The sequence below is a fragment of the Lytechinus pictus genome, chromosome 12, assembly GCF_037042905.1.
Source record: "Lytechinus pictus isolate F3 Inbred chromosome 12, Lp3.0, whole genome shotgun sequence".
In the NCBI taxonomy this organism is placed as follows: domain Eukaryota; kingdom Metazoa; phylum Echinodermata; class Echinoidea; order Temnopleuroida; family Toxopneustidae; genus Lytechinus; species Lytechinus pictus.
Genome location: NC_087256.1, coordinates 24,967,380 through 24,977,563, shown reverse-complemented (window position 1 = coordinate 24,977,563; position 10,184 = coordinate 24,967,380). Strand labels below are relative to the sequence as shown.

Below are 10,184 nucleotides of genomic sequence, written 5' to 3'. Positions count from 1 at the left end.
CTCAGCCCCCCCCCCCCCCCCCCCCCACTTTGAAAACCGTTCCGCGGCCCCTGTGATACAGTATCACTTTTGAAACACGTGCATACATTGGTAAAGGTATGTATGAATTTATCGTATATTCAATTCATTGAATAAAATAGGAGTGTAGATAAATGTATATAGAACATAATATATAAAGGATTCGAACACGGACTTGTGATTTTCCTCGTCCGACGACACGCACCTTGCTCGGCGCGGCTAGGCTATACGCAGGCGCAGATTAAGGGCGCCATCTCAGCCAAAAGATCGTTAACTGTTGTCTGGTCTTGAAAGAACGTCAGCAAATTTTGTTGTTTGAATCATGGCAGCCACACAAGTATTTGACTCCAAGACATTTTGTATAATCACAGGAGGAAGTAGAGGTATAGGCCGTGCCATGGCAGTAACATTTTCTGCGAAATTTGGCCCAGGATCAACAGTAGTCCTCACGGGACGTTCCACAGCTGATCTCAGCGAGACCCAGCGTCAAGTCCAGGCCGTTGCGCCCGGCGTGAACGTCAGTGTAGTCACCGCTGATCTCGCAAATGCAGGTACCCTGTCCGAATCTCTTTCCAGTCTCACTGGAACGACAAACCCGTCAGATTTTCAACATGTATTGCTCATCAATAACGCAGCAAGTATGAACGACATGTCTAGGTACATGAAACAGATGACCGCCTCTGATGTGGATTATGTGCAGCAGTATTTCATGCTTAATTTGACGTCGATGCTGATGTTGACCTCACATTTCTTGCGGACCTTCCCAAAGAGAGAGGGGCTGAGAAGAACTGTTGTCAACATCACTTCTCTTGGTGCCATTAAGCCTATGAAGACATGGTAAATTCAATTGAATAGAGTCCAATCTAAATGTCAGTGCATAACCACGACCCTAAATTAGTAAATATGATAAAATATAAATCAAACTTTGATTATCAAAGTTCAAACTAGATTATTAATATTAGATACTGTATTTCATCTTCAGTCTTATTCTTAAGCTATATATATGGTAGACAGGAATAACCGTCGTTTCTGGGGATTTCCTTAACAATTTCTGACATTTCACTATAATCCCCATTCACCGACGGTAGTACGTTAGTGTGAACGAACTCGCATGTATTATCACGGTCACCAATTCGGGCGACTAGTACTATCCAGACTTCAATATATTTTTTTTTATTAAAGGGGAATTCAGCCTTGGCCATAAATGTTGTGTTGGGAAGGAGAAAAATAAATTAAACAGAATGGTGAAAGTTTAAAAGAAATTGGACAAGCAATAAGAAAGTTATAGCTGCTTTAAAATTGAGATCACTAATAGTATGTAGATTTCAAATTGGCAACTGGGTAAGTAAATTATGACCAGGGGCAAGGACAACTTTCCCATAGGCCATGTACTTTATTATCAGGGATTTGTGGTTTTCTCCTAAGTACCCATTCCCCTGGGGCAGTAATCTAAATATAACCAAGGTAGTATATTGTTTTATGTCCTCCTGAAAGAAAAATATAATTTGAAATAAAACTTTTGGGAAAAATGACATTTTAGTCATAATATGTATTGGAGTACATGGAAGAGTAGTCCTTGCCTTACATCACTATGACATCCCATATGCGGCCAATTTGAAGTCTCCATGAGTATAGTGATTACCAATATTTACAACTTTTAAAAATTCATAACTTTCTTGTTGTTTGTCCAATATTGTTCAAACTTTCACCTATCATTTTGTCTGATTTTTATTTTTCTTATAAAAACAAGTTTTTATTTGGGTTGGATTCCCCTTTAATCGGATTTACAGTCTAAGGATTTAGAAACTACCTAAATAATGTCTTGTGAATGTGAAGAATCAAGAAATTAAAAAAAAGAGATTAAAAGGTGATAAAATAGTATGTTACCGATGTTTACTTGTCTTGGTCTCGAGAATCACCCCCCAAAATGGCAGCCAAAATATGAAGTATTTACCAACGAACGGAGAGGGCGTCAATAATTTACGAATGTGATATTGATATTGCTTTCGATATTATACGATCTGGTGATCTGCTTCACATGTGAGCTAAACCGCTACGATCACAGGTAGCACTAGCAGACGACATTCGATATATCGAGACATTAAAAGTTAATAAAGATAATGAAGTCATTTAAGATAGCGACTTAATTGCAAGAAAAACCGTCAGCTTAGGTGAAAATGTCTTAGATGAAAGATTTCTCAATCATCCAGAGGATTTTTTTCAATAACTCCGGTCCAAGGTACGCAATTACTTAAGTTATTTATATTTCCCTGATAATGGAAACCATGAAACTAAATTTCGCTTAAAAACAGTTTTAAATCGCGACCTATAAAACGTTAGTTCACTTATACATTGTCTATAGGTATGGGTCAACAACTCTTCAGTCTATGTATTGGTGAGTGGAGCCAACGTAGTTCAGCGGAACAACCAAAATACAGAGACTGAAGCTTTTGGTCTATGTATATGGTAGCTATTGGCAATGAGAAAACAAATATTTTTATGGATAATTTTGGGGAAATTCTTCTTGTGATTGATATAGGCCTAAACTTTAGGTAGAAACTAGAAAGTACCCGACTTTTTAGTTTATATGTTTTGAGTGAGTAGTTATCAGTCAACAATGCAGGTCCGAATGTTCCGTTGGTTATGGTCCTCAGAATTTCTACTTGATTTTAAATACATAATATTGATTATATTATAAAGTGGATATCTCAAATTTTTTGATGAATTCAGCCATGTTTTTACAAATTGATTGTTTCAAATGATATAATTTTAAATCTATTTTCTTCTATTTTTTACTGTTCTGATTATTTCATCATGTTAAAGGGTTGTAATGAAAATTATCAGCATCGATAAAATAATTCCCAAAGCAGATGATTATTACTGTCTAACCATATGTTATACATGAGCAAAAGTACTTCTCAGTTTTCATGGGGTCTAGAAGCATCCTACACTTTTAAGGACAAGTCCACCCCAACAAAAAGTTGATTTGAATAAAAAGAGAAATATCCAACAAGCATAACACTGAAAATTTCAGCAAAGTCGGATGTAGGCTAAAATAAGAAAGTTATGACATTTTAAAGTTTCGCTTAATTTCACAAAACAGTTATATGCACATCCTGGCTGGTATGCAAATGAAGAGACTATATGACTTCATCCACTCACTATTTCTTTTGTATATTATTATATGAAATATTCTAATTTTCTCCTCATTGTCAAGTGATACAACGATTAATTTCTTCCTGAACATGTGGAATTAGCATTGTTTAATACTATATGGTTCAGTCAAGTTGGTCCTTATTGTCAAATCTATAAAAAATGAAATATTGTATAATTCAACCAATTAAAATACAAAAGAAATAGTGAGTGATGGACATCATTGACTGACTCATCTAGTTGTGCATATCACTGTTTTGTGAAAAATAAGCGAAACTTTAAAATGTCATAACTTTCTTATTTTACATCCGATTTTGATGAAATTTTCCGCACTATGCTAGTTTGATTTTTCTCTATTTATTCAAGTCAGCATTTTCCTGGGGTGGACTTGACCTTTAATGACACCAAATCCTTCCTCTTTCCTTTTTCTGTTCAGTGGTTTGTACAGCACGGGGAAGGCTGCCAGAGAAATGATGGTGAGGACCTATGTCATCGAGGAACCCGATGTGCGCTTCCTGAACTACTCCCCGGGACCAGTCGATACAGACATGTACAGAGAAATCATCAACAAGAGCATTGATCAAGAGTTCCGAGAGATGATGACGGATCTGGAGGCCAAAAACGTGCTCCTCAAACCTCATCAAACTGCAGCCAAGTTGGCTGTCATCCTGGAGGGAGACGATTTCGAATCTGGGGCGCATGTTGATTACTTCGATGTCCCGGAGAAGGAGGAGAATACTTCATCTTGAATTATAATCATGTAATTTTTAAGGTGATTACAACTTTTTTTCCATATTAAATGTCTGTTTTTATCGACAATAACTATTATTCATAAATGTGATGTCCCTAAAGCAATGTATCAGATACTATTAGTGTTTCTCTCGTAATCATGTTCCACTCACCATAAAAATCATGTTCCCTGATACTTAAAACATATTAGCACTGGTAAGTAATACCAACTAGTGTTATAAGCTACTGAAAATAATGTTATTTGATTGGCTTTATAGAATTATAGTAGTATTTGTTATTGATAACAAGCTTTATGAAATAATGATATTCTGCGATTGTACCTGTTCTCGTACTGTGCACATTACCATTGAACTTCTCTGACCCTCTTCCAAAGAATTTTGGATTTTGCCCATCTTATCATAGCTTTATACAACGCACAGATATTTCAAGGAAAGGAGGTAGTCTGCTATGCCAACCCTTCACTCGAGTTAAAGGGACTGAATGTGCAGTCTACATTGACATGTGCGAGGAAGGCTCTCTCACTCAAATTGAAACAGCAAGTTTTGTGCTAGTCTTGTGTGAAGACTCACTTGTTGATCAAAGTTTTAAAACAGGGTCTGTGCCTGCATACTAGATAACAATACTTTCTGTCAGTCTTTAGTTTATCCCAGCTGTGTATTCAATGTACATGTACTCATATCATATGTTTATATCTGTGTTGGCGATTTTTCAATGTATTTAGTTCCAAGCAACAAGTATTCATTATTTCAAATGTTTGGCTTGCATAACCTATGTCAGAATAATACAAATAATAATAATTAAGTAAATTAACATTTTTCTGTCTGTGATGTTGAATTCAAAATAGATTTACCTTTATTTCATAGATTTTCTCTTGAAATTGTTGCTCACTTGGTTGGTCAACTACAATTTGGACTTTAAAGGATTAGGACAACTTGACAAGTATTGATTAACTAGATTATAGGGTAATTGGGTATAGCTGCTTAAAAGTACAGTAGTTTCATATTGTCTAAATTCCTTGAAACTTCTGTGTGTGATGTCACTTGACATTCCACTTGTGAAACTTGGGCCCCTTGACACAAGTGTTATTGATTAATCGCGTATTTGAACGAAAAGTTCTGATTAGTCCCTGGTCATTCTACTGAGCAAAATGTGTGTGCAATGATGATCTTGATAGGCCAATTCATTTAGTGATTAATCGCTAACCTTTGTGTTACAGGGCCCTGGTGGGTGTTTCATAAAACTGTTCATGAGTTAAGAGCGACTGGTGATCCTTTCGTATGTGCTAAATAATCACCAATGAACATTTAATGGTGAATTATATACCATTTACCACAAGAAAGGATCACCAGTCATTCTTAAAGTCGCTCTTACAGCTTTATGAAACGGCCCAGGTGACATTTTCAAAATTGTATCACTTGAATGAACAAAAGGGAATACCTATTTCATCCAGGGTGATTAAAGTAAACTGAAATTGTTCATATAATGTAACTTATTTTCCACAAGATATCAAATACATGTTTTATCATCATAATTGAATTGTAAGGTTGTTTTCACTTATAAGTGTATGTTTGTTTGTCTGTATTAATGACCACCATAATTGTGGCCCTCTGTAAGCTTAGCTCACGTAATTTATCTTTGTCTTTGACGAAATATTCAATGGTAAATCTATTATGTATGGTGCCTGGTTTGACCCTTCGTACTTTTAATTTAGACTTTTTGTGCACAGGATGTGTAAATTTGAAGACAATCAAACGTCCATTTGCTTTTCAAGTGTTCATCTGAATTTAAACAGTAGTGTGTGTTATTTAAAGTCATTAAAGACCAAGTACACCCCAACAACAAGTTAATTTGATGAAAAATAAGAAAAATAAATTAAATGCATAATGCAGAAATTGTCTTCAAAATTTGATGTCTCTTCCTATGAACATAGAACATTGTTAATTACTTTAGAGTGTGATACTGTAATAATCAAAGCTTATGAAGTTACGATTATAATCAAGAGCTCCTTTATCATTGGTGTTGAAATCTTTGATATGGTTTATGCAGTGTTAAAATAGGTTTTTTCTGCATTTTTTATATAATTCTGTGTGTGTGAAATTAAGTGAAACTTCGAAATATCACAATTTGTAACTTTGTATTATTTTTAATGAAAACTTCCAGCGGTGTGCTCGTTTACTCTTTCTCTGCCTAGGACTTGAACCTAATATTGACATAATATGTGAACAGACACAGACAAGTGACACAACAAAAAAGGTTGAACTGGAGTATCTTCAAATAGAAAATCAGAAGTTAAAATGACGTTCCTTCTAATGTGTCTCTTGTCACCCGATACATAAACTGTATTAAGTGGATGTGAATCTATATTTTGTCACTGAAACACAAGTATGAGAATGACTGTTTATTTCAGTCTTTTGTGCGAACCAGTAATGAGAAGGACCACTTATTTCAGCTTTTTTTTGCGGAACCAATTATTGATTCCAATAATTGCTGGTTGTTGTGCATGGTAAAGATTATTGAAATACGATAAATGATTGTAAATCACTCTTTGATTTTTACTAGATTATTAGATTGAAATAATGCAGAATGAATGGTTTATTTTCATTTGGTCTAATGCCAATTCATCCGATTCCCAACTCGTCTTCTATCATTTGGTCTACCATCAGTTCATCCAATATCCACATGGTCTAATTGCAATTTCGTCCACTCACCATTTCGTCTAATAACCAGTTAGTCCAATAGCCATTTACATGTAGTCCATATACCATTTGGTCTAATTAGACTAAGTGTAAATTGTGCAAAATGAATGAAAATAAAATGAGTATCATACCAACTGGTTATGAGACAAAATGTTCATAGACCAACCAGTGATTAGATGAAATGATGATTGGACCAAATGGTTGTTAGATGAAATGTTGACGGACGGAATGGCATTAGACTAAATGAAGGTAGACATGTGGTGAGTGGATGAATTGGCAGTTTACCAAATGAACAACAGCGGCCTACTTTGTAAAAATTCAGTAATTAGTCAAGTGACAGGGAATGTCTTTGTGGAATGGGAAGGTGAATATTCTTCTCAAAGTCTTAAGATATTCAACATCATCATGAATCTAGCAATTTCTTGCAACGATGGAGAAAATGAAATTGAAAATGGGGGCCACAAAGTCCACAATTATAAACTAGCTCTACCTTACAGATCCGATTCAAATTTGGCAAACGATTTGTTTTCACATGCATAAAGGACATATTTGGTTTTTTATGTTTGTCAAATATTTTTAATTTCCTTATTTTCTTCTATTCAATGTTTGTGTTCTGTATTTTTACAAAACTACTTGGGAAAGATTTTCTGTTAAAATTATCAGGTTGTGTAATTCAAATGATAATCAGGTATGTAACTTTTGTCACAGAAAATAGTATTCCACTTTTGATACCAAAATTTCCAATGAATATTTAATGAATTATTTTTAAAGTAAAATAATAAATGTCTTACATATCAATATAAAAACAAATCATGTGCATTGTGCACGTGTATTCATTTTATATAAGCTATAAAATTATATAAGGCAATAATGTAATATTTATTTCAGAATAATATGATATAAATGCATGGAGGATGTGTTAAAATGGCAACAGTGAAAATAATAACCATTAGAAGAGAGCTTCTTCATCAATTCACATGATATTGTTCCAATTTTTTTCATTTACCTGTTAAAAGTAAACAAAATGCAAAACAACAAACACAGGGCAATTTCAATTGCTAATTTCTTTAAAATATTCTATTTCTTTATTTACAATGCATTGCAAACACTCTAAGTATATCTATTGACACATTTTAATACATTTTGTCCAATATAAATAATTGCAATTCGATTTACATTAACACATTCTGACATGCGAAAACTGTGTAATTAGTTATATTGACACTGTTCTGCCTAAAGAAGAATTGGGACTTTAAAGGGATGGTCCGGGCTGAAATTATTTATAGCTTAATAAATAGAGTAGAATTCACTGAGCAAAATGCCAAAAATTTCATCAAAATCGGATAACAAATAACAGAGTTATTGAATTTTAAAGTTTAGCAATATTTTGTGAAAACAGTCTTCATGAATATTCATTAGGTGGGCTGATGATGTCACATCCCCACTTGTTGTTTTGTATTTTATTATATGAAATTAGGTTTATTCAAATGTTTTCCTCCAAGAACTAGAAAAATTGGATTGACAACTGATTTAGTGCATTAGATATTTATTGCTGCAACTTATTTCATTATAAGGGAAACATACTATTCACACAAGTATGAAATAATGAAAAAAAAATATGATTTTATATAATAACATAAGAAAACGGAAAGTGGGGATGTGACATCATCAGCCCACCTAATAAATATTCATGACGACCGTTTTCACAAAATATTGCTAAACTTTAAACTTCAATAACTTTATTATTTGTTATCCGATTTTGATGAAATTTTCGGCATTTTGCTCAGTGAAGTCTACTTTATGTATTAAGATATGAATATTTTCAGCCCGGACCATCCCTTTAAGGTCACCTGTCATTTCACAAAATAGCACACTCCGTATATGAAATCTGTGAATCCCCTCATTTCATAATAATCATTATTACGATGGTCACTTAATGGTTTGCATACAGAGTTTAATCAAGAAGAAGGTAGACCTAAAAATGGAATGAAATTTGAGAAATATACATTTTCAAAAATAGAAATATTGGCATAATGAAGTCAGATTTCAGTGGAAATACTTTAATAATATATGAAGGCATATATGGCAATCGAACATTAAAAAAAAGAGATAATGATTATGGTAATGAATGAAGAGCAAGTGAAGGAGAGAAGAAGTAAAAGAGGAAAGGTAAGATGAAAAAGGAGAATAATTAGGTGGAAAAGAAGAGGCAATGTTGTTATTCCACTATGAAAAATGTTTAAAACGAGACATCGAAAAAGAGAGAAGAGATTGAGGGGGTGGTGTCACTTCAACATTACAAGTTAATTGATGATTTTAATCTCTAAACTCTGCGGATTTTTAAGCTTCATAACGGAAAATCCGAATGGTTTTTTAAATCATTAACGCATTACATTAAAAAAAGTCATGAGTTTTAGTATTCTTACCACATTTTTGGTTTTGCTGTACATGTTATAAAACACGCGGTTTGCTCACTTTGTTAACATGTGCAATCCAAGATGGCGCCTGAACATGATGAATAAATCAATTTATTTCAAAAAATGGTGGGAAAATTGAGTTCAGAGGAAGGCTGTATGTATTCTACATTGGAATACCGAGGTCTGTATTATTTCTACATGATCACGGTGATGGTGAAGTGTAAATCTCCGCCTTCACGAGTGAATAAAATGTCTGCGTTATGATTAAACACTTATGAACTCCATTCTATGATTCAGTAAACAGCAGCTGTGAGGGCACATGATTTATTCTAGTATCACAGGGGGTGTAAAACGCGCAATACACTACGCGAAACACCCTTCCCTTGGCAACTGTAAATCTCGGACTTGGACTTGCCATCATTGCACTCCATTGATTGTATGGCTTAATTAAACTGAACAAAATGTACATGTACTTGAAACTACAATAATACTCTTGCAAATGAACACATGTTTACCTCACAGATCATTTCTCTGTTTTATTTTCATTATATGCAAGAAAATAGTAAGAAAGAGTAGATAAGCGGCTCACTTCTGATAAAGTGAGTGTCAAGGGCTATAAAGTGTAATTATTATCATCCTCGCCTACAATAGACTGTCGTGTGGCTACTCACGAAATGTTTATTATCATTGTCCAATCGGATACTTATACACTAACAGTGTATATTCTTTTCTCATGAAAAAAGCATAATCGGTTTTGTGTCATAAAATGTGTATGAGGAAACCTTTGACATGATAATTATAACTTTATTCTTTTGTCAATGCAGTTGAATGATTATAGTTATTTCACAAGTTACATGTCATTTATGTCAACCCATTGTAATACAGTAACATCTGTAACAAACAAACCGGGGGGGGGGCGTTTCATGAAAGGACTTGTCGGACGTTTTATCCGACAAGTCCCATTTTATCCGACAGTTACCATAGGAACAGTGCCTCTCAGCCAATCAAAATCATGGAAAGATGTCAGATCTGACAACTTGTCGGATGAAAATATTGATGAAACGCTCCCCCGGGCTTGAGAAATTTATTTTTCTCTCTCTCTCTCTCTCTATCTGTCTGTCACACATTACATGACATCCGCACATCTCTC

General features: G+C 34.2%; 1 protein-coding gene across 3 annotated transcripts; it reads left to right on the top strand.

Moving 5' to 3' along the window:
• The first annotated feature begins 254 nt into the window (after positions 1-254).
• LOC129273064 (sepiapterin reductase-like) lies at positions 255-7,427 on the top strand. Of its 3 annotated transcripts, none has more exons than XR_010295378.1 (3): positions 255-855; positions 3,608-6,511; positions 6,917-7,427. XR_010295378.1 is itself a non-coding variant. In XM_054910114.2 (2 exons), exons 1-2 carry the CDS (start codon positions 341-343, stop codon positions 3,918-3,920), a joined length of 828 nt encoding a protein of 275 aa, XP_054766089.2. In that variant the 5' UTR covers positions 255-340; the 3' UTR covers positions 3,921-7,427. The 3 variants fall into 3 exon arrangements, 1 of the variants encoding a protein (XP_054766089.2); XR_010295379.1 differs by having other exon boundaries at positions 271-855; positions 3,608-5,163; positions 5,262-7,427; XM_054910114.2 differs by having other exon boundaries at positions 3,608-7,427.
• Positions 7,428-10,184: the final 2,757 nt, after the last annotated feature.

Coding starts and splice junctions, on each gene's coding strand:
- LOC129273064 (XM_054910114.2), top strand. CDS start 341: ATGGCAGCCACACAAGTATTTGACTCCAAGACATTTTGTATAATCACA. Junction 856..3,607: donor ATTAAGCCTATGAAGACATG/GTAAATTCAATT, acceptor TTTTCTGTTCAG/TGGTTTGTACAGCACGGGGA.